The following is a 21,749-nucleotide window of genomic DNA, read 5'->3' on the forward strand; positions in this document are numbered from 1 at the left end:
AATTTAGCTAGGATAGCCACCAAAGGTCGCCTCTGACAACGTCGGCCAGATCCGAAGCTCTCACTCCCTTCTTCGCTCCAGACCTTCTATCAGACATTGTCAGGAGGGACTGCCAGGGCCTCAAGCTCGACACGTCCAAAACCACATTCTTACGACTACGGGACCCTCCAGCCAAACGATATTTAATGGCGCCCTATGACCTAATGAATAAAATTCAGACTCCATCCTGGCATTCAATGTCCTTCGCCGCTGCTGTTTAAAAAAAAAAAAGGAAGGAAGGAAGGACAGTCCCTGCCCTCCAGGAGCTCAGAATTTGAGGGGGGAGACAACATGCAAATATATACAAAGCAAACTCTACATAGAATAAATAGAAGATAATTAACAGGGGGAAAGCACTAGAATTAAGAGGGGGTGAGGAAGGTTTCCCAGTTACACTGTCCTTGCTGTTCCTTATCATAACAGAAATAATTGTCTTATGGAACTCATCTGCCTCTTGTAATCTTTGTTAGGGGACCAGTACCACTAGCCTATCTCTTTGGAGGAGATCAAATCTTTCTTTACTGCCCAAGAACAGGAAAGACAGATGACATCTTTGGGGGGAAGAGAGGGTGGTATCGGGTTAAGCCAGTTGGGGCTTACACACAACAGATGTCCCAGGAACTATTAGCATGAATGATAATAACTTTTCCTTTCGACCACACATTTGAATTCACTCTTGATTGAAAACTGCATTCCTGAGCTTAACTCAAGAACAGAGAAGTGTGGCTTGACAAAATGGGGCAGTGATACAGAATAGGGTCAATTTCAGAATAAATTTAATTATTAAATGACAGAATAATTTTAATTTCCTCAATCTATAATGTACAATTATCTGACAGTACAAACATTAACCCCTTTAGGAATAAGCCACCAACCTGATTCCTATAGGTGCCATCAGTAAATATGTCATACCAGGGCCCATAACAAGGTTTTCTCACTGCCCAGCCAGAGGACGTCTCTCTTAAGTCCCTGTCAATCAACACTGCTCTACAAAAAGATGGGGAGCTTAAGTCTCAAGCAGACAGTACCTCAGGAGTCTATCCTACTCATGACTCTGGAGAAGGCTGACTGGGACCTCTGGCCAGCTTTCATGGTTTAGATAGGGGTGTCCACTGGTTACTCTCAAATTCTGACCGGTGCTCTATTACCTAATTTGTTAATCACATAGTTTTATTGGTAGGTAATTGACTACACAAGCTGTTGATAAAATTGTTTACAATATTTTCTCATTGGTAGTGTGTTCTATCTGGGGGTTCAGGTATATGTATTAGTTATTTATGGACTACACACAGGTGGCTTATCAAACTATACCATATAAGAGCTTTTCTTATGGTTGAAAAACAATTTAAAGGAATTCAACCTAATAGCAAAACATCTCAGTCAAAACAAAATCACAAAATGGAGGCTTCAAACAAAATTGAGTCAACTATCCTAAACTGACGTACTTAATCTCACTACACACAACCCTCTTGCTGTTGGCTGTCCTTGCAGGCATCTGGGATGATCTGTAACCAAGATCACGATTTTAATTAAAACAATCTGCACAGCAATTCCAAACATGCTTCCTTCAAGAACAGAACAAAAAGTACCTAAGAGCATCCGTATCACCCGAAGCAGTAAATACCCTGGATGGATGAGGGAAGACTCCAGCTTGGGTCAGGGCAGTCCAAGTCAGCTGCCAATACGTGAGGAGACACTGCCAAGGTCGTTAATTCCCACTGTCTATGTCCCGCAGCCATTCTTCCTCGTGCTAATAATTTTTCATCTATAATATGGCTTCCTGTTGTAGAGTCCAGCCTGCATCTTCCACTGTTACACTACCTCTTGGTGATGCGTGAGGAATTGTTGCTGTACTTTGGTCAAGTTCAGATGCGGGTCCAGGTGAAAGTCTGTATCCTTTCTAGTTCCACTGGAGGGTCTAGGAAGAGATGCATGTGTGCCATCCTTTCTACTTGCAAGTGAAGGGTGTGGTAGGTGCCACTTCCCTCTGCCATCCTGTCAATATTATCCTCATGGGAGCTGTCATGGCTGGAAGGCTCTCCCTGCTGGTTTCCTGCAAGACTCAGCTTGAATCCCTTCTGCAAGAAGCTCTTCCAGGTCTCTCCCTCTCCTAGTGCCTTTCTTCTTAGATTTCCTCCCATTATACCATAACCTCTTATGTGTTCAGATTAGGTTCCGCATGGTGTCTCTCCCATCAGGCATCTCGTGTTTTTGCCTTTCTTTGTATCCCCAGCACTTAGCACAGTGCCTAGCACTCGCTTAATAGGGGCTTAATAAATATTTGATGATGATGGTGATGAGTTCATCACAGCCATGAAAGGGAACACTGGAAATAATCAGAAGTGTCCCAAAAGCTTTAGGAAAATAGATTTTAAAAAATAAAATGATAGGTCCTAAGCCATGATCCAAGAGGCTAAAAGGGACAATGGTTTAGGGATGAGAGAATGCAAGTAAAAAAAAAATTCTAACAGAATAAATTATTCTAACTGTTAAAGACAAAGTAGCCATGTTGGAGACCACTATGATTACAGAGTGAACTCTCCAATGAATTCAGATTTGAAAAAAGACACATACAAAAGATATGAGAGACACATAAATGAGAACAAATACCCGAGTGCAATGGACATTTAAGAAAAACCGTCAACCAGGTTCAGGTAGAGGTGTGGCTTGGAGGAAATACTAACAACAACAACATTTGGAGGGGGGTGGGGCATTAATTGTAGCAAGACGGACAAGAATAGGCCAGCATGCAGCCTAAGGTAATAGAGGCCAAAAAAAAGACTTGACTCCTATTTGCTTCCGTCTTCTTTGTTAAGAACGATCTTCATACTGGAAACAAACAGTAAAACAGACAGGATTAGGTGGGATTTAAAGCCCAGCATGGATGGGAAGACAGCAAGAGAACATGTAGTTATTCTAAATGAGTTTAAATATCTTGGCTGGGTCAAATTACATCCCAAGGCAAACTGAGCACTTGTTAATGAGGCCACTACAGTACTGTCAGTCATCTATGACTGTAGACATAAGCAGAAGTGCTGCTTTTCAAAAAGAAAGATGCTATAACGTATAGGGCTTGGGGTTTTGATGTCAGTTTCCTCTCGAGTCACTTACTTGGTGGTTTGTGAGCACTTGAGAAAATGGTAATCATTAGAAGCCTACTTCCTTTAGAACAAGTCACCAAACCAAACTCATCTTCTCTTTTGGACAGGGTTGCTATACTGATACTTCGGGGTTATTATAATGTTCTGGATTTCAGCAAGCCATTTGCTAAAATCTCATAAAATCTAGATGGAGACTCATGGCCTGGATGATCACAGGCATTTGGACTAGTTCAGTAATGGATGGATGTCAATCCCAAGGAAGGTTTTCCCTTGTTTGCTGTAGGACTCTATCACCAGATTCAATATTTTTAGATAGAAGATTGTTCAAGTTTTCAGGTGACAAGGAAACCATTAGACATATGCCAGCTGTCCACAGCCTGGACTGTTCAATCCCAGCCTCCAGTCTCTCGACCTTCAAACCATCTTCTGGATAGCCTCAAATGGAGATGGCTGAGTTGCATCTGTCTACACCCCACTACTCCTCAAGGAGCTTCAGTGACTCCTTCCTGCTACTAGAATAAAAAGTAAATCCCTTGGCAGAGCATTTAAAGCCCCTCACAATCTGATATCAATTTACAGATTTCCCGTTACATCCTATTTTTGCCCCAATTTTTCTGGAGGTCCCTTCTAACCCTTTAGATTCTGTGCCCCAATAATTCCCTAACCCAGCCTGCCCAAGACCAAAAATCCAGTCTCCTCCAGATCTCAAAGCTAGGAAAGGCCATAAGCATGGAGGCCCAGCTCTAACCTCCAGAAACCTAACACTAGACCCATAGCTACAAAGCACAACTACCCCAATCTACCCCTGCTCCAGAAGAACACACAAAGCTCTGAAAGTTCCATTTATTCACCTTAGAACAAAACAGAATGACTAAAGGGCACCATGTGGCTCTAAGATCGTATTCTTTGAAGAGCTCAGCAGAATGGCTGGCACAGAACAAGCACTTGAGAAATGCTTCTGGACTGGACATGCAGAGCCTGCTCATACCGCTCAGCTGGGTGCTGCCTCTCTGTTTACTGCCTCAGAAGCTGAACTGGCTTCAAGAGCTCGTTTCCGTCGAAGCCTCTCCGCATTCGTGACAGTCATGGGATGCAGAGGGAAAAATCCACAAAGGCCTAAAAGCAGCAGAACGTCCAGTTGTAAACACAAAACCATTGTTTCTCTAGGGAATCTATCTAATGACACTGAGTCTTGACACAATAAGTCCTAACATAGTGTCCTGGAACAGCTAGGATCATGAATGTCCAGAGATCTCTCCAATCTACTACCCTCCATTATAAAATGCTTAATCTTCCACTCAGTCATCTACACCCTCAAAAAAGGAAAATAAATTGTAGGAGGAGGTTACTTGGTTCTGCCCCTTGAACTAGGGATATTCCTCCCAGTTGAAAAGGGAAAAACTTGGGCTTTTCAATACTCTCATCACTAGTGGAAAACTAGAATATCTATAAAAGCTAGCATAAGAGGGCTTCTTCAAGTTGAAAAACCTAAATTAGAGCCAGGATTAAAGTTTCCCATTCCTGAGCTGGGGAAGGGGGGAAGTTCAGTCCTCAGCTGCACAGATGTTTTCCATGAATGATAACACAGTAAACAAGACCTGGATGGTATAGGGTGCCCTGACAGCACACAGCCCGGGCTGTATTACCTAGAAGCTTCTCCACGGGCTTGGTGAGATGGGCTCCCGAGCCTATCCAGTGCCGGATTCTCTCCAAGTTAAGGCCCACCAGCTTCTCCCCATTTGTGTTGGGCAGGGGGTCATAGCAGCCCAGCTGCTCCAAGAACGGGCCATCTCGGGAACGCTTGTTGTAGGCGGCCACAATTCGGTAGAAGGGCCGGTTGGTGCAGCCGCTGAGGGCCAGGCGGATGGTCACATGGCCGTTTCGGTACGTCTTACAGAGCAGGGAGGCTGTGGGAACACCGCTGGTCAGGGCAAAAAGCAGCTCACATGGACCCTGGGCAGGGAAGGGGTCCCCCCTGTCCTCCAGTACCTCAGCCCGATGCATCTTCCCTTTCTCTGCCCATCCGATCTTACTCACCCTTCAAGAACCAAACCCTCGTCCCCCACCTGGTACCAAAGCTGGTAAAGTCATGATGCTGGCACACAGTAGGTGCTAAATAAATGTGGACTCTCTTCCTGTTCTGAACCCTGAAACCACTTATGATGCAAGTCACCCTCGGGTGTACTTCCAAGAACAAGCGAAGAATATGGCTTAGTGGCTGAATCCTGGGGGGCAGACACAGGTTAAGGGACTTGCTCAAGGTCTGGGTCAATGTCGGGAGCGGGAACTAAGCCCCGCTTTGCCCAATCCCCGCCCAGCACGCAGAGCGCCCCGCCCCCTTAAGCCTAAGCCTCCTTAGGGACCAGCACTTAGCCAAGGGCTTCTCCCACTGCGCCTGCGCGAAGCATGCTCGCTGATTAGCTTGTACCCGCCAGATCCTCCTCCCCACGCTCCACCTCCCCTGCGCGCGTCCCTCCTCCTCCTCCAAGCTGAAGGAGTCCACAATGCCTCGCCCCACCCGGTAGTCACTCACTCAGCTGGACCATGGCGAGCTACACGGAGACGAGATGCCAGGGGTCTATAGGGAGAGCCGTCGGGACTCGGGACCGGCAAAGCGACTGCGCGGGGTCGGGCTCTCACCGCCCCAGCCAGAGTTCAGTCCCCTCCACCGGAAGCGAAGAATTTTCTGCGCCTGCGCATAGAGAACCCCGGAAGTTCTGGCTTCCGTAGTCCCGCCCCCTTTTAAGTCATTCATCTCTGGATTCTGTTGAACGAATGTATATTTTACCACGAGCGTGCCGAATACTATTCCAGCCCCCGGAGGATAAGAAGATAGAAACTAAGTTGCTACAGCTTGCTTTCTAGTGGTGGGAGGGAAAGGAGAAGAACATGAATACATCATAAGTATATACAAAATCTGTACCAGATAAAACAAGGTACTTGGGGGGATCAGAAAAGGCTTCGTGCCAGAGGTGAGAAGGGAGCGCACTCCAGGCATGGGGGACAGTCCGTGCAAAGGCGTGATGGGGAGAAATGCGTTGTCCTGAATAAACTACAACAACGAGACCTTGATGGCCACATAGTGCAGGAGAGTAGTGTACAAGTTTAGGAAAGCCTGCTATTGTAGCTTCAGAAAGCATTTACTAAGCACCTACTATGGGCCAGGTGCTCTACCAAGTGCTGGGAACACAAATATGTTTGATCCTAAAGGCAGGAGGGAAGAGCGTTGGAGTTTATTCAGCAGAGAAGTGATGGGGTAAGACCTGAGCTTTAAGAAAATCACTTCAGCAGCTGGATGGATTGGAGAGGAGAAAGCCTGGAGGCAAGGAGATTGATAAAATGGTTTTTGGAACAGCCGGGGTGAGAAGTAATGAGTGGCCAGGAGTAGAGAGAGAAATGGACCTATGGATTTTGGGAGCTAGAAGTGTCAAGGTTTTAAGACATTGGATAGTTGGGGGTGGGTGGTGGGAGTGAATCTAAGTTGATATAAAGGTTTCTTTCAACGTGAGTGACTGGGAAAATGATGGTACCCTGGATGGAGGGCTGTTTTTTGGGGCAAAGGTAATAAGTTCTGTTTTAGACACGCTGAGTTTGAGATGTGCAGAGGACATTCAGTTTGAAATGACCAATAGACATTTGGTGCAACTCAGGAGAAAGTCGATAGCTAGTATGGATCTGGGAGTCATCTTCTCTAGAAATGGTCATTGAACCATGGGAGCTGCTGAGGTCACCAAGTGAAAGTGTGGAGAGAAAAGAGGAGGTCCCCAGATAGAACCTTGGGTTAGACCCACAGGAAGTGTGATACAGATGATAATCTAACCAGGGAGGCTGAGATCAGACAAGGGGGAAAAGAATAATGTAACAAAAACCCACAGAGGAGAGGATCAGGAGGAGAGAGGAGGTCAACAGTGTCAAGTATTATAGAGAACCTAAGAAGGATGAAGATTGAGTAAAGGTCTTTAGATTTAGGAATTAAGAGAACCGCTTTTAATAAGAGATTAGAAACCATATGGAAGAGACTTGAGCAAGTGATGAAAGAGGAAGTCAAGATAAGGCATGTAATCAGTCAGCAAGCGTTTATTGACCCCATACACTGCCAAGGGATGGAGATACAAAGAAAGGAAAAAACATTCCCAAGGAGCCTACATTTTAGTGAGGAAGACAGTATTTAAATAACTGGGTACACAGACGTACCCTTAGAGGGGAAGGGTCTAGCAGTTAGGAGAACTGGGCAAGGCCTATAGAAAGTGGGACAAAAGTCAAGGTTTGAAGGAAACCAGGGGATTGTAAGAGGTGGGGGTGAGGAAGTAGAGCATTTAAAAAATAGGGGACAATCATTGGAAAGGGGGGAATAAAAGGTCAGAAATAGGAAAGGCAGGAAGGAACCAGGTTGTGAAGAACTTTAAAATGCCAAAAGATTTTTGTTTGAACCTGGACGTAGTAAGCTACTAGAATTTATTGAGTAGTGCAGAAGTCATATGGTAAAGCCTATTTTTTAGGAAAATCAGCTCAGTAGCTTTGTGAAGAATGGATTATCATGGGGGAAGATGAGGCAAGGAGACCAATTTGAAGGCTGTTGCTGTAGTCAAGGCAAGAAGCCTGAACAAGGGTGAGAGCTATCTATGTGAGTGGACAGAAGAGGATGTATATGCTACATGTGAAAATGGAAGTGGTGGGATTTCACAACTGATTGGATAAGTAGACTGAGAATGAGAAGTTAAGAACAACACTGCGGTTACAGTCCTGGGTACTAGGAGGGAGGATGGCGATGCTCTGGACAGAAAAAGGAAAGTTCAGAAGAGGGGAAGATGTGGGGGAAAGATGTCCTCTGGCTCTGAGGTGCCTCCAGACATGCAGTTCAAAATGTCCATTAGGCAGTTGGTGATGTGAGCCTGGAGCTTGGGAGCCTGGACTGGAAGCTGCACACAGATAAAAACTGAACCTTTGAGAGCTGATGAGATTGCCAAGTGAGAGAAGAGGAATTTGGCTTTAAAGAGGAGGCAGATATAGCAGGCTACCTCGAGGAGATGGGTCTAGTAATGGTTTCCTAAGGGTCGAGGAGACTTGGGCATGTTTGTAGGTATCAAGGAAAAAAGATTGAAGATTATAGAGGAATGATTGTAGAGGAATCCACTGAAAAAGACATGGGGAAAGAGATCAAAGGTACATGTAGACAGATTGGCTTTGGTGAGTTGAAAAGCCTCCTCTCTTTGTTTAATTTGCTTAGCAAGTATGGGGAAATACAGATTTAATCAAAGAAATTTTTTTTAAAATTTAAAGGTAGGCAGGAACCAGATTGTGAAGGTCTTTATATTTTTAAATAAGTTTTCATTGATATTTTCTGTTTCTTACGTCACCATAGCCCCCCTCTTAAGAGCCCTCTCATATGACAAATGTATTTTATTATTGTAATTTTTTGAGAGAAAAGGGGAAAAAAAAAGCACAACTGATTGCATTGAAAAAGTCCAAAAGCTTGTGCGGTGCATAACACCTGTGGACCTGCCACCTCCATGAAGAGATACATTGGGGGTGTCTTTTTGTATCTCTTCTTTCCAAGTCTTGTTTGATCTTTATAATTTTGTTACAATTTACTTTTGATTTTTTGGTCTGTCATTCTTTCCATTCACATTGTTTTCTTGGCTCTGCCTACTTTTTTCTGCATCAGTTCATGTACACATCTCTCCATTCTTCTCTGCATTCATCACACACATCATTTCTTACAGCAGAGTAATAGTCCATTACGTTCATGTATCATAACTTGTCTAGCCGTTCCCCAATAGATGGACATTTGCTTTGCTTCCAATTCTTAGTGATCAAAAAAACTGCTTCTATAAATATTTTGGAGCATATGGGGATTTTTACTTATGGATGACTAACTTCCTTAGGATGTAAGTCTAGTAATGGAGTTTCTGGTTCAAAGGTTATAGACATTTTAGTCACTTTATTTATTTTTGTCACTTTATTTATAGTACCATTTCACATCTCCACCAACAATGTATTAGTGCGCCTGTCTTTCCACAACCCCTCTAACATTGACTATTGACTTTTTTTTTTTGGTCATTTTTGCCAGTTTGCAGGATGTAAGATGAAACCTCAGGCTGTTTTGTTTTGTTTTGTTTGGGTTTTTTTTTTTTTTAGGCAATTGAGGTTAAGTGACTTGCCCAGGGTCACACAGCTAGTAAGTGTCAAGTGTTTGGTCTGAGGCCAGATTTGAACTCAGGTCCTCCAGACTACAGGGTCAGTGTTCTATCCACTGCACCACCTAGCTGCCCCTGCAATTCTCTTATTATTAGTGATTTGGAACATTTTTTCACGTGGTAGTGAATACTTAGCAGTTCTTTTGAAAACAGTTTATTTATGTCCTTTGACCATTAATCTACTGGGGAGTGGTGCATTCTCTCTCTCTCTCTCTCTCTTTTTTTTTTGCTTTTAGGCAATTGGGGTTAGGTGACTTGCCCAGGGTCACACAGCTAGTAAGTGTCGTGTTTGGTCTGAGGCCCGATTTGAACTCAGGTCCTCCTGACTTCAGGGCTGGTGCTCTATCCTCTGCACCACCTAGCTGCCCTGGAGTGGTGCATTCTCGAGCACAAACACACACATACCCATACATATACACACGCGCGCACATATAGATTCAGGCTGCGTGTTTGATGCCTCTGGTGTAGGGTGTTAGCTATGCGTCCACTTTACACTTCCCTTTTTTGCTGTGCTATGATTAAGGTAGGCAATGGACCATGTATCTGATTAGCTCTAAGGGCCTAGGACTACCTGTTCAGTGGGGGGACTCCACATGAACCCTGTTGGGTAAAATAAGAATCAGCTGCTCTAGTGCTTCTCTGCTGTTCCTCAGGTAGAGATCTCTGTGGAATTTGCCTGTATTAACCACTTCCTCTTCCTCCAAAACAAGGACGGAATATCCTGACCAATCTTTCTTCACTAGAAAATTATGTCTTTAGGTCACACTCTCCCATTAGTAAACCTGGCCAGTGGCATTACCTTGCTTTGCCACTCCTCAGTATTAACAGATTCCATACAGTCATAGCATCTTGAACCTGAAAGGGGCGGCTAGGTGGTGCAGTGGATAGAGCACCAGCCCTGGAGTCAAGAGGACCTGAGTTCAAATCCAGCCTCAGACACTTAATACTTACTTGCTGGGTGTGACCCTGGGCAAGTCACTTAACCCTGATTGCCTTGGGGGGAAAAGAAGACCTGGAAGAACTTAGACTCATTTTTGAGCCTAATCCACTCATTTTGCAGATGAGGACACTAAAGTTTTAGAGTGATGAAAGAATTTTCCCAGTTACACAGCTAATAAATAATAGCAGGATATGGATCAGAACCCAATCCTGACTCCTGGTCTTGTGCTCTCTCTACTAAATTACTCTGCCTCTCATTCTCCCCCCAGAAATTCTGGTAGTGCTTACTCCTACCTCATCCCCCCAGTTCTAACACTGTTACCTTCTTTGTCCCCTCACCAGTGACCCAGGTGAGCTTCATATTTTCTTGCTTGTTTTTTATTAATCGTATTGAGTAACAATAATAAAGAAACAAAGAGAAGAAACATTAAACAAACAACAACAAAAGGAAGAAACATAAAACCAAAAAAAACCAGAGCTCAACATTAAACAGCTGCCAGAGCAGACTGTCTTGTTCTTCAGCCCCAGAACTTGTCTGACTCCTTGGTGATTCAGGGGCTCAGGGAGATTTCTTCCTTATAGAGTCAAACTAAAGAACCTCCATCTGGAAGACATCAGAAGGAAGGATCCCCAAAGCCAACCGTGGCTTGCACCATGTGGATCTCCTTGAGCAAAGCCTCATCCTTCAGCTTCAGCTGCATTAAAATCAATAGGATACACTCTGATGAAGTTGGCAAAGGTTTATTAGCACATCTCAAACCACTCTAGCCCCCCACCCCCACCCCACTGCTCATTAGAATTAGGTGTTGTTATAACTTCTTGCTTTCTTCTGAGTACCTCATGGACATGCCATTCAGAGATCTCAGAGGAGCAATAAACCACATCTCTTGGCCAATGAGAAGTATCCCAGTTGGACTACCATAAAGTCTTAGGAAGGGTCTTAAATTTAGCCCAATCCCTTCATTTACAGATGAGTAAATTAAGGTTCAGAGTGATTAAGTGATTCGTCCAAAATCCCACAGCTAGTCTGTGGCTGAGATGGAGCTGGAACGCACATCGATTCTCAATCCAGCGCTCATTTTACTATCTCAGGTATCAACACCCACAATTGCTTAGTAAGGGAACTCTGATTATAGAACCAGTAGCTCCATGAAAGAAGCAAATATGAGCAAATCTCACAATGATAATTCTCAGATAAAACATGATAAAATAGCAGCAGTTTCCTCCTGAATTAAACCAGCCCTTCTCATGGTAATGCAATTTCCATCTTGAGCCAAACCTTTAACGTGTATTTGTAGGATTGTTCTGCTTCCAGTTGCCTCCCAGCCTAAAAGCAAAACAGCAGCTAGTGATGATTGTGTATAATAAACATGACCACTTTAATATTTTAAAAATCCATGACTTCATATGAGTAAGGAACATCTAGTGCACTGGAAGAGACCTGGCATGTTTGTAGGCATCAGGGAAGGAGCTAATACATAAGGAAAGATTGAAGATGAAATAGAGATGGAATGAGCAAAGGGGCAAACGCAAGACATGGAGGATATGGGATGAGGGTTCAAGTAGAGGGATTAACATCTCATCCTCAGTGCCTGAATGCAAGAAAAGATCTATTAAGCTTTAGAGGAGTACTGAGATATATGCAGTCAAAATAACAGAGTCCATACTTTTTCTCAGTCAAGTAGGAAATGAGGTCATCTACTACAATGAAGGAGAGCAGGGTACAAGGGTGCCTTAGAACAGTCACGGCAGGAAGCATGATGCAGAGTTCATCAGAAAAGAATAATGGTGTTAAAAAAAAAAAGGTAAGGTATAGCAGGGAGGCCTAGATTGAGATTGGAGAGCATCTCTCTGCTGATCAGCCCCACTCAGTAGCACAAGATTAGAAGCAGAGAGAGAGGGATGGAAGGAAGGAGGATATGATCAAAGGAGGAAATTTCTGAGTTTGAGATCATGAAGGGATCACCAGTTAGGAATAATGGTAAGATCTAAGATATGCTCCATACCTGCGGGTGACTAAGGTAGAATGAAAATGCACGTCACAAGAACTGAGGAGGTTGATTATCTGAGAGGCAAGCTACTGTTGGAGGAGACATAAATAAATAGATTTAAATACTCAAATACAGCTAGGTCCCAATTAGTGTGAATCATGAATCCTTTCAAATAGTTGCATCATTCAGATTCACACCGTATTTCCAGTGGGCTGAAACCAATGATCATATTATATAATTGTAACTTCAAACAGTGCAAATTCAAATACATGTAACCATTTCAGGATTCATTGTTCACAATAATGGGGACCCCAGTTGAATAGGGACCTAAGTCTGGTAGATTACAGCAACATGCGACTGTTCTGCGTAAGACAGAGGGAGTGAATGTCAAAGGAGGAGCTGTCACAGAGAAGTGGCTTCAGAGGGACCAAGGACTGTGCCAACAGCTCCTGCTGGTCCAGTCTGTTAGAAGGCATGAGAGAATGAGCAACCCACACTGGAAAGGGCATTCTTGGATGTGGCATCTTGTGGAGAGAGCCAGGCTTTCATGAATGCAGGAGGGAAAGTGTATGAGAAGAAGACTCAGAGACCTAGGATGAGACAGAATGTGTCACAAGGGCTAAGGGAAAGTGGAGGCTGGTGGCTCAGGGAGCCCAGCGGAAGGAGAGGATAGGGACTGCAAGAGAGGGAGGAGAATGGAGATCAGGAATACAAAAAAAAGGGACTTTCACTTCCATAGAGGCCAGTTATGCATCACAGAAATTAGGGGAGCAAGAGGTAGCTTGCTAACCACAAGACAGGCAAAGTACCAGTTGATTGATTCCCCCAGCCTCCTGGGTCCTAATGTCTTTAGTTGATTCCATGAAAATATACACAAAGTGCCAATGTAGCTCTACAATGTTACAAACATTGCTCCATGAAGGTATTAATAAGATTACAGTTTTCCCTTCCACACCTCCGGAGTTAGGGGCAAGGTGTTTCTGCAATCTGAAAAAATCCATGTAAAATTTTTTGCCACTGCCTTTGTACCAGAGAAGAAGTCTGAATTATTATGGTATTAAAAGATAAAATATGTTGATGTTACACAATACCATACATGTATTTTGTGCATTTCTGCACAAGTGTACGGATGTTTTCCGAGGTAATGCTATTACTAATTTTCAAGAATTTTACTCACAAAGAGAAAATTCCAGCTCTTCATTTATTTCCTTTTTTAGAAATCCCAAACTCCCTGGAATTCTAGTGTCATGCTGCCCACAATGTTCCTGATCAGGAACCTAATGGCGTGAGGCCAATAGGCTCTAATCCCATGTCTCTATTATGTTGAGGACTAGGAACTTCCACCAGATTGTCAGGATGGAAAGACACAGAAGGGGCTGTCATTCCTTATGCAGAACCAAATGGGGTTTGATTTGGTCAGCCTTTAAGACCATGACCCCTCAGGCTCAGCCCCTACACTGTCTGAACCTCCTTGCAACCTGAGCTCAAGAGAATAGCTCATTTGCAAGCACTTTAGAACGCTGTAATTCTCAGAATGTAAAGCCAGGCCTTTCTCTCTAGTGAACATCTTTGCTGACCAGCAAAAATGAAATATTTTAAATAAGAATCCTGCCATTCTTCTTTCTCTACCCTGGAAGGGGCTTTGTCTGTGGGCAACTGGAGACTCACTTTTAGACAGACTAGTGTCAAATAGGCCCATACTTCTGCATTGTAGTTGTTCATGGCATTGGCTTCAGAAAGAGCATCTTCAGCCTCTGTGAGCTCCTCCAGCTTAATAAAGGAAAGGCAACATATGAGCTTAGAGTCAGCATAGCAAAAACCAGCAAATGCTTATGATCCTCTTAATATCTAAGACCCTCAAAGATATATGAGCACAATTTCATAATTCCCCTCCAGCCACTGTGCTTGTCAAGTTCAATTCTTTTGTCAAGTTTTCTTTTAACAATGTGAATCTGAAAGTCCTATTCTAGCAACATGTTCTTAGAATAGACCAGAAAGTTTTAATTTCCCCTAAAAAAATACAGACAGAGGGATAGGGATAGGGATAGGGACTGTGATTTCAGTGCTTTAGTAGAGGTTTTCAAAACTTTTGGTCCCAGGACCCCTTTACAAAACTCTTAAAAAGTATTGAGGACTCCAAGCAGCTTTTATTATTGTGTCATATCTATTGATAGTTACCATATTAGAAACTGAAACTGATAATAAACTATTTATTAATACAAATCTATTATTAATATATAGTGTATTAATTTAATAAAATAATGAAGAGTAGCATTATTCAACATTTATATAAGTTTCTTTAATGTCTGACTTAACAGAAGACAATGATAATAGCAGCACACATTTATACGGCACCTACTGTGTGTCAGGCATTGTGCTAAGCAGTCTGCAGATATTCTCTCATTTGGTCCTCACAACAACCATGGGAGGTAGGTACATTTCACAGTTGAAGAAACTGAGGCAAACAGAGATAAAATGACTTGCCCAAGATCACACATCTACTAAGTATCGGAGGTTACATTTGAATTCAGGTCTTCCTAATGCTAGGTCCAGCACTCTATCTACTGGGCTACCTCGATGCCTGAGTAGACAGCTGGATTCTTATATCTGCTTCTGTATTCAATCTGTGATAATGTGGTCTCACACAGATACGAAGTTGGAAAAGGGAGGAGTATTTAGTAGGCAAATGACAGTTCCTCACAGACCACCTGGAAGAGTTTTGGGGACACCCCCCCCCAGGTCCACTGCACTTTGCGAATCACTTTGAACGTCTGTTCTCAATGCTGGTATAGCATGTCTGATGTCACTGACTGCACAAAAAGGCAATGTGGAGAGAAGCAGTGCTGTAAAGGGGTAACCGATCGCATGACATTACTGCAGGGTTGATACATTAATAATGTTATAGCAAAATGACAATGGCTGGAGCAGTTTAAAGGAGAGGTGGGCCTTTGTGGGCTAGGCAGAGGTCACCCACAGAGGATGCACGTTTTTGTGGCTGGCGGATGTGCATAATAAAGGAGAGAGTGCCCGAACTGCATTTGTATGCCAACCAAAGCCTATCTTGGGGATGGAGGTATAGATCTCAGAATTTTTTGAGCAGGAACAGGGGGCAACAAAAGAGTAGACTTAGTCACAGCCTTCCGACTTCCGTATTAGGAGTGGTAATTTACCCTTCTCATGGCTGCGCACTAAAAGCTTCCCCTTATCAGGGAGAGGCTTTCTAGACACGACACATTAATAGGTAGGAAGGAGCAAAGAGCCCAGAAAGAGCTAAAGCTCAGCTGACAGTAGCTGGGAGTAGCCATGTGGTTGTAAAATTAGCATAGATGTCCAGAAGAGATATCACTGCCCAGCAGGTATGATAACATTACCCCAGAAGACATCAGCAACTGTTCAGTATTAGAAGTCCTAATATCCCTGACCACAGTTAGATGGCACATGGATAGGGCACTGGGTCAGAAATCAGGAAGACCTAAGTTCAAATCTAGTCTCAGACATTTACTAGCTGTCTGATCTTGGGGAAGTCTTTTCACCTGTGCCTCAGTTTCTTCAACTGTAAAATGGGAATAATAATAGCATCCTTATTGTAAGCATTGAGATAATATTTGAGAATCCATCTGTCTACTGAGGCAGCGAAGTGGCCCAATGGATAGAGTGTTGGACCTGGAGTCAGAAAAACCCGAGTTCAAATCCAGCCTCAGACACTTACTGGATGTGTGACCTTAGCAAATCTCTATTTGCCTCAATTCCTCACCTGTAACATGGAGATATTAATAGCACCTATCTCCAACATCCACCTATCAGAGCACCTTGCTGTGAGCATCAAGATAATGTTTGTAAAGTTCTCAGCATAGTGCCTGGCACGTAATAGGCACTTGATAAGTGCTCATTCCCTCCCTTTCACGTGTTCCCTACATTTGTGTCCTTCATTCTCGAGGTTTGGCTACATGGCTTCCTGGCAAGTTCCCTGGTCACACATGTTCTCAGCGTGTGTGCTTTTCCTCACTTAGGGGAAAGCGTACCCCATGTGTGTGCAATGGAGGGCCTTTTTTGCCATTTTATTTGCTATGCTGTCTGATAAATGTCTTCTATTTTGCACCAACGTGTCCTCTGGCTGGCTTGTCTTTACCTACATCAGTGCGGGTTCGTAAGCTACATTCAGAGTGAATACTGACCATCAGGGCTCAAACCTGGGGCACCTTTTCTGAGGGCCTGCATTTGTCAGTGGAATCGGTATTTAGGGGCAACATTAAGAGCACAGTCCAGGGCCCCAGAGCAGACAGGACCTTTGAGATAAGGGCTGCTTTCTTACAGCACTGTGAACCCTTTTAAAAACCCTCCAAAAGCCATTCCAGAAAACAGACAAAACCTTTCTCTTCAGTGGCGCCTTCTCCTTTTTCCTTTCCCCTCTCACAGTGTTTTCTAATTAGAAAGTAAACGGACTGTAAGGCCAAAACAGGGAACAAAGGCTTTCTAGCTAGAATGCCAGCCTCGGCCAGAACCAGAAGGAGGTGTTTCTAACAGGCTTCGGTAGCAGTCCCTCTGGAATATGAATGAGCCACAGCTCACTATGACTAGATTGGGGAGTTCCAAGGTGGTTTCTTAAAGTAGTTCCTGAATGAAAAAATAACACACGAAAGTATGTTGACATAACAATTGGACCTAAGTTTAAAAGCTGATTCTGTTCTGCTCAAGCTCTGGTTCCCTCAACAAGTCCAAAGAAGAGCTTTTCACTACAGGGAGGGTTGCTCTGAAGTTCATACAGTGTGGTCACAACAACTCCAGTGCCTAGGTGATTCCTGAACAAGAAAAGTAGACTTTTAACCACCCTTAGACCTTAATTCTCTTACCCGATAGCAGGCAATTCCCACTCCCAGCCAGGTGAGGCACGAAGGTGATTTTTTACAAGCCAACAGGTAGGTGTTCTTTGCCTTTTCGTACTGTAGAAAGAGAGTTATTTCTAAGCTTCCATCAAATGGGAAATCATGGACTTCATACAGTAAGTAGGCACCATGAAGGTCTCTGATGTAACTGCTCTCCAAAACAGTATAAGGTAAATGAGTGATTGGATTTCATTCACATCTTCTGTAAGTATGCTAACTATCACAAAGGGACTGGTAAGAAAACCAGATGGGACATACTCAAAAAAACCAACTTTGTCCAGGCAGAAATTCAGAGAAGCCAGAGATTTCTGTGAGAGCAATGCCATCCTTATCTACCAACAGTGTTAGGGGACACAGATACATAGCTGAATCATGCTTTCAAACCAGGAGTACCCCGTCTTTCCACAAAATGCCTTCAAAGAGGAGAGGATTACTGAAAGGCTTCCTGGAGGTCACTCCTCTATCTAGAGCAGTGCTTTCTCAGGAGTTGTGTCTGAGGCTTTCTGGGGGGTGAGAACATGAAATACGTCTGGTACAGACACACTATTCAGGCTTCTTAGATATGTCCATTCACAACAAGAAGCTTCCCAAGTCCTCTCCAGTGCATTTCACCCCTAACATGTCAACTCTAGGTCTAATCCAATAGATTTCCCCCCTTTTATCTCAAATAGGTGATATGTAGCTGCAATGGATATTAAGGCACCAAGGGAGCCAACAACCCTGAGAATCACTTCCTTGGAGCAGGGCTGTCCTGAGGAGTTCAGTGAAGGTACCATGCCCTGTGACAACAAATAAGAGATCTGGATGGGAGCTGGCCCTGTGATTCACATATGGCACAGAGAACTCCCAGATAAACATCCTGGCAGCTTCTTGTTGTAGAGATCTGCCTGCAGCACTGAGAGTGACCGGCCAGTGACTGGCCCAAGGTCACACATCCAGAAAGTATCAGAGTTGGGACTTGCACCCAGGTGTTCCCACTTCAAGGCTGACTCTCTTACCAGTAACACCATACTGTCCAAAAGGGACACCGCCACAGGAAGAAACGGAGCCAGTCCTAATTTTTCTATTAGCATTCCTTACCTCTCCCTCTTCCAGATAGATGGATCCCAGTCGCAGATAGATGAAGTGCATTTCAGCAGCATCCACTACAAAACTAAGAGTTCGCTCATAGCATTCCTTGGCTTCAGCATGATTTCCACTCAGGTAGAAGAAGTGTCCCTTCAAACCCCAGACATTAGGGTTCTAGAAAGTAAGAACAACAGTCACTCAGCAAGCTTGCAGACGGGAGCCCTTGGAATGTGGTGAATGTTGGCATTCCAAGTCCTAGGTAAAGCTGGTGACCCATCTGACAGTGAGGGAGTCCTCTGTCCTGTCCAGCGTGTGGCACACGAGGATATCAATGGGAGCTTCCCTCTCACTTTCACCCTAAACTGAAGGCCCAGAAATTGAGAAACACCCACCAGGGCTGTTCCCTTTGACCCCCATCAGTGAGCACTGCTACACCTATCTTCCAACATGAGAGGACCTAGCAAAGATAAACACCAGGTAATCCATCTGGCTGGCTGCGTGGAGGTATTCTTCTGCCTTGGCGAAATCCTTCTCAAGCAGGTGTGTCTGTGCCAGGACCAAGTAATATTCACAGCTAGGGCCTCCTTGGGGGTACAGCAATTCATGCGCAAGCACCCTGTGGACATACTGAAAAGCATGAACAAACAGAACATTAGGGGCATTAGCAAGGTTACATGGAGTTAGCCCCATCGTTCATCTAGCCTAGGAGTTTGTCTCCCTTGGAGAATACCAAGAGAAAGAAGAACATGGTTCTCCTCAACTTCAAAGGGTGAGTGATGTGCCTAAAACATCTAGTATTTTCTTGATAATACATTACAGATATTATCCGTGACCTGGAAGAAAGTCTGGTGCCATGAGAAGAGCACTGACCTTGGAGTTACAGGACCCAAGTTCAAATTTCAACTCTGCCACTGACTCCCTGTGTGACCTTGGCCATACCACTTACTTTGTCTGGGCCTCCATTTTCTCATCTGTAAAAGGAGGTCTTTCTAGCTCTAGACCTACAATCCTATGAACTAGAAGCAAGGTTCCCAAGTGACTAACCTATCATGGAGACAAACTCTGATCCCCAGCATGACACCAGGATGACTGTGGAATGTAACTGTCTGTCCCAGAGATATGTCTCAAAGACCAGATCTCTCTCTAAGAGCACGAAGTATTCCACTTCATTACCCTAGGAAGGGCAGACACAATGGTGAGAAGCCACAAAATGGTTCAGAGCTTTATTTTTCCAAGCCCCAGATCCATAAGCTTGGACATTTAAGTGGCCATTTCTTATAACAGTTGTTTTGTTTTGTTTTTGTTTTTTAGGCAATTGAGGTTAAGTGACTTGCCAAGGGTCACATAGCTAGTAAGTGTCTGAGGCCAGATTTGAACTCAGGTCCTTCTGACTCCAGGGCCGGTGCTCTATCCACTACATCACCTAGCTGCCCCTCTGATAACATGTTATATTACATGAAATTGGCATGATCTTTTCACTGGGGAAGAAGTGCTTTGTCCCCTCCTTTCCATCCATCTTCCTAAAACAAGGCAAGCTCTACAAATCCAACTCTTTATTGCAGCTCATATTATACGAAGACGCCATGCTAGACATCACACCAGCAGTTTAATACTGTTATCCTTCAACTCCCCAGGGAGCAGATTAGCTGTGTTTGGTGCTCCTTCATGGCGAGACCTGAAGAGTAATACTACATAGGAGAAATACCTTGATGCCTCTGCTCTTGGCCTAGAACACATCCTTAAGAGTGTATCTGCTCCTGGATCACACTGGGATGAACTTTAAAAGATACCATTTGAATGAAATAAGTCATTCACTGAACGCCTTTTTAGGGGTACTGTATGCTTACCTGCACAGCATCAACCTTCATCAAGAAGCGTGTGGTTTCCATGAAGATAGTGCTAGGTCTTTGGGAAACTCCGTGAAGGGCTGAGGAAGCCAGAGCCGATGATGAAATCTGACTTTTTGAAACTTTTAAAAAACCATATGAGAGAAAGGAAAGGAGAGGAGAGGCCAGAGAATAAAGCAGAGAGGCTGTCCTTGATAGAGGGCCCCAGAGAAACTGAGACCTGAAAGGCAGAAGACTCTTAAATACTGACTCCCAAGGTACTAAATCCTGGCCAGTCAAAACTTTAAGTCACAAAAACTGAGAACAACTTTTAAAGACTAGATTCAAGTCTACTATGAAAATATACCAAAAATTAGTATCTTTTAAATGTAGCCATAGTAGCAGTTAAGATAAACCTGATTTTCTCTTTTTGCTATAGTGAATGAAAATCATCATGATAGATGACATGCAGGGTATGACTTAGTGATCCACAGATTAAAACATTTGAGAAACCCTAATCTATAGCCTACAGCAGAGGTGTCAAATGTACCAGTGCAGCTAAACTGATTAAAATGTCATTGGACATTTTTAACAAAATACAAATGCAATACAGCATAGATAATGTTAATTTGTGGTTTTCTAATTCAATAGACAACCCTCAGGGATCCAGTACTGGCCTACACTACCATAGGACTAAGGATCAAACATGAGAAGATCAGGAAAAAAGCCCAAAAAGTCTTTCTTGAAGTACTTGAGCTGGAGAGATGATAAACAATGTGTATTGTGCACGCATGTAAAAATGAGTATGGTGTGCATGCACACGTATACACATGGCGTCTCACAACCCTTAGTGCTGTGTTAAGCTTTAACTAAGATTTTTGGACATCGTTTATCAGACGTGTGTTGGTAAGTGTCTGATAATTAGCTCTGTAGAAAAAAACAGACACAAAACATGTTTAAGTTGAATCTGCATTATTCTCAACAAGCAAGAAAACAATAAATCAAGCCCTGGTTTGTAGCACTTGCCTGTTGCTGACACTGGAAGTTTAACAACTGGCTCTCCCTCGAGAGGGTGCGGGAAGGAAGGAGCTCCAGAGGCCTCTGCCCTAATGGGACGTGTTCCGGGCCTTGATTCCATCCCAATCAGGGCTCCCTGGAGGAAACTTACCACCAACGCAGACTGGCATGTGGTCTGCTCTTTACAAGCTTGGAGAATTGTCTTGGGCCTTGATTTGCCCGGAGTCACACAGGATGTGTCTGAGACAGGACTTAAATCCAGGTCTTCTTGACTCCAAGGCAAGATCTCCAGCCATGCCATGCTGCTATATATATATATATATATATATATATACACACACACATATATGTATACATACATATATGTATACATACATACACACACATATATGAGAGGAAGCATATATATGTACACACATATAATATGTACACACATATACACACATGCACATACATATATATACAAATATACACAAATATATACACACATACATATACACAACACATATCATATATGAGAGGCAGCATATATATACACACCGATATACATATATACATACATATACACAAACAAGTGTGTATAAATATATATCTACACTGTATGCACATACATAATACATCTATGAGGCAGCATATACACATATTACACACATATCTATGTACACACATATACACACACATGCATATA

General features: G+C 43.5%; 2 protein-coding genes across 8 annotated transcripts in view; both read right to left on the minus strand.

The window, feature by feature from the left end:
• Positions 1–814: 814 nt before the first annotated feature.
• Positions 815–5,837, minus strand: MRPS16 (mitochondrial ribosomal protein S16). 3 transcript variants are annotated; one of them, XR_013485188.1, is made up of 4 exons: positions 5,207–5,422; positions 4,787–5,047; positions 3,992–4,256; positions 815–2,868 (listed from the first exon to the last, which is right to left on the minus strand). XR_013485188.1 is itself a non-coding variant. In XM_021006180.2 (3 exons), the coding sequence occupies exons 1-3, from the start codon at positions 5,684–5,686 to the stop codon at positions 4,132–4,134; spliced, it is 399 nt and encodes a 132-aa protein (XP_020861839.1). In that variant the 5' UTR covers positions 5,687–5,837; the 3' UTR covers positions 3,970–4,131. The 3 variants fall into 3 exon arrangements, 2 of the variants coding, with proteins under 2 accessions (XP_020861839.1, XP_020861838.1); XM_021006180.2 differs by lacking the exons at positions 815–2,868; positions 5,207–5,422 and adding an exon at positions 5,674–5,837 and having other exon boundaries at positions 3,970–4,256; XM_021006179.2 differs by lacking the exon at positions 815–2,868 and having other exon boundaries at positions 3,970–4,256.
• Positions 5,838–10,636: 4,799 nt separating this feature from the next.
• The window catches only part of CFAP70 (cilia and flagella associated protein 70), a 78,641-nt gene continuing 67,528 nt past the window's right edge, over positions 10,637–21,749 (minus strand). For 3 of the 5 annotated variants that reach the window (XM_078150836.1, XM_078150839.1, XM_078150835.1), the window contains 7 exons: positions 20,066–20,187; positions 18,693–18,845; positions 18,231–18,392; positions 17,118–17,207; positions 13,936–14,037; positions 11,556–11,603; positions 10,637–10,971 (listed from right to left, as the gene is read on the minus strand). In XM_078150836.1, coding sequence (XP_078006962.1) covers positions 10,891–10,971; positions 11,556–11,603; positions 13,936–14,037; positions 17,118–17,207; positions 18,231–18,392; positions 18,693–18,845; positions 20,066–20,187 — 758 coding nt within the window. In that variant the 3' untranslated portion in view covers positions 10,637–10,890. The remainder of the gene's footprint in view (positions 10,972–11,555; positions 11,604–13,935; positions 14,038–17,117; positions 17,208–18,230; positions 18,393–18,692; positions 18,846–20,065; positions 20,188–21,749) is intronic. The other 2 variants (XM_078150837.1, XM_078150838.1) reach the window with 2 other exon arrangements.

Source organism: Phascolarctos cinereus, unplaced genomic scaffold, assembly GCF_003287225.1.
Source record: "Phascolarctos cinereus isolate Bilbo 61053 unplaced genomic scaffold, phaCin_HiC Scaffold_3;HRSCAF=262, whole genome shotgun sequence".
NCBI lineage: Eukaryota > Metazoa > Chordata > Mammalia > Diprotodontia > Phascolarctidae > Phascolarctos > Phascolarctos cinereus.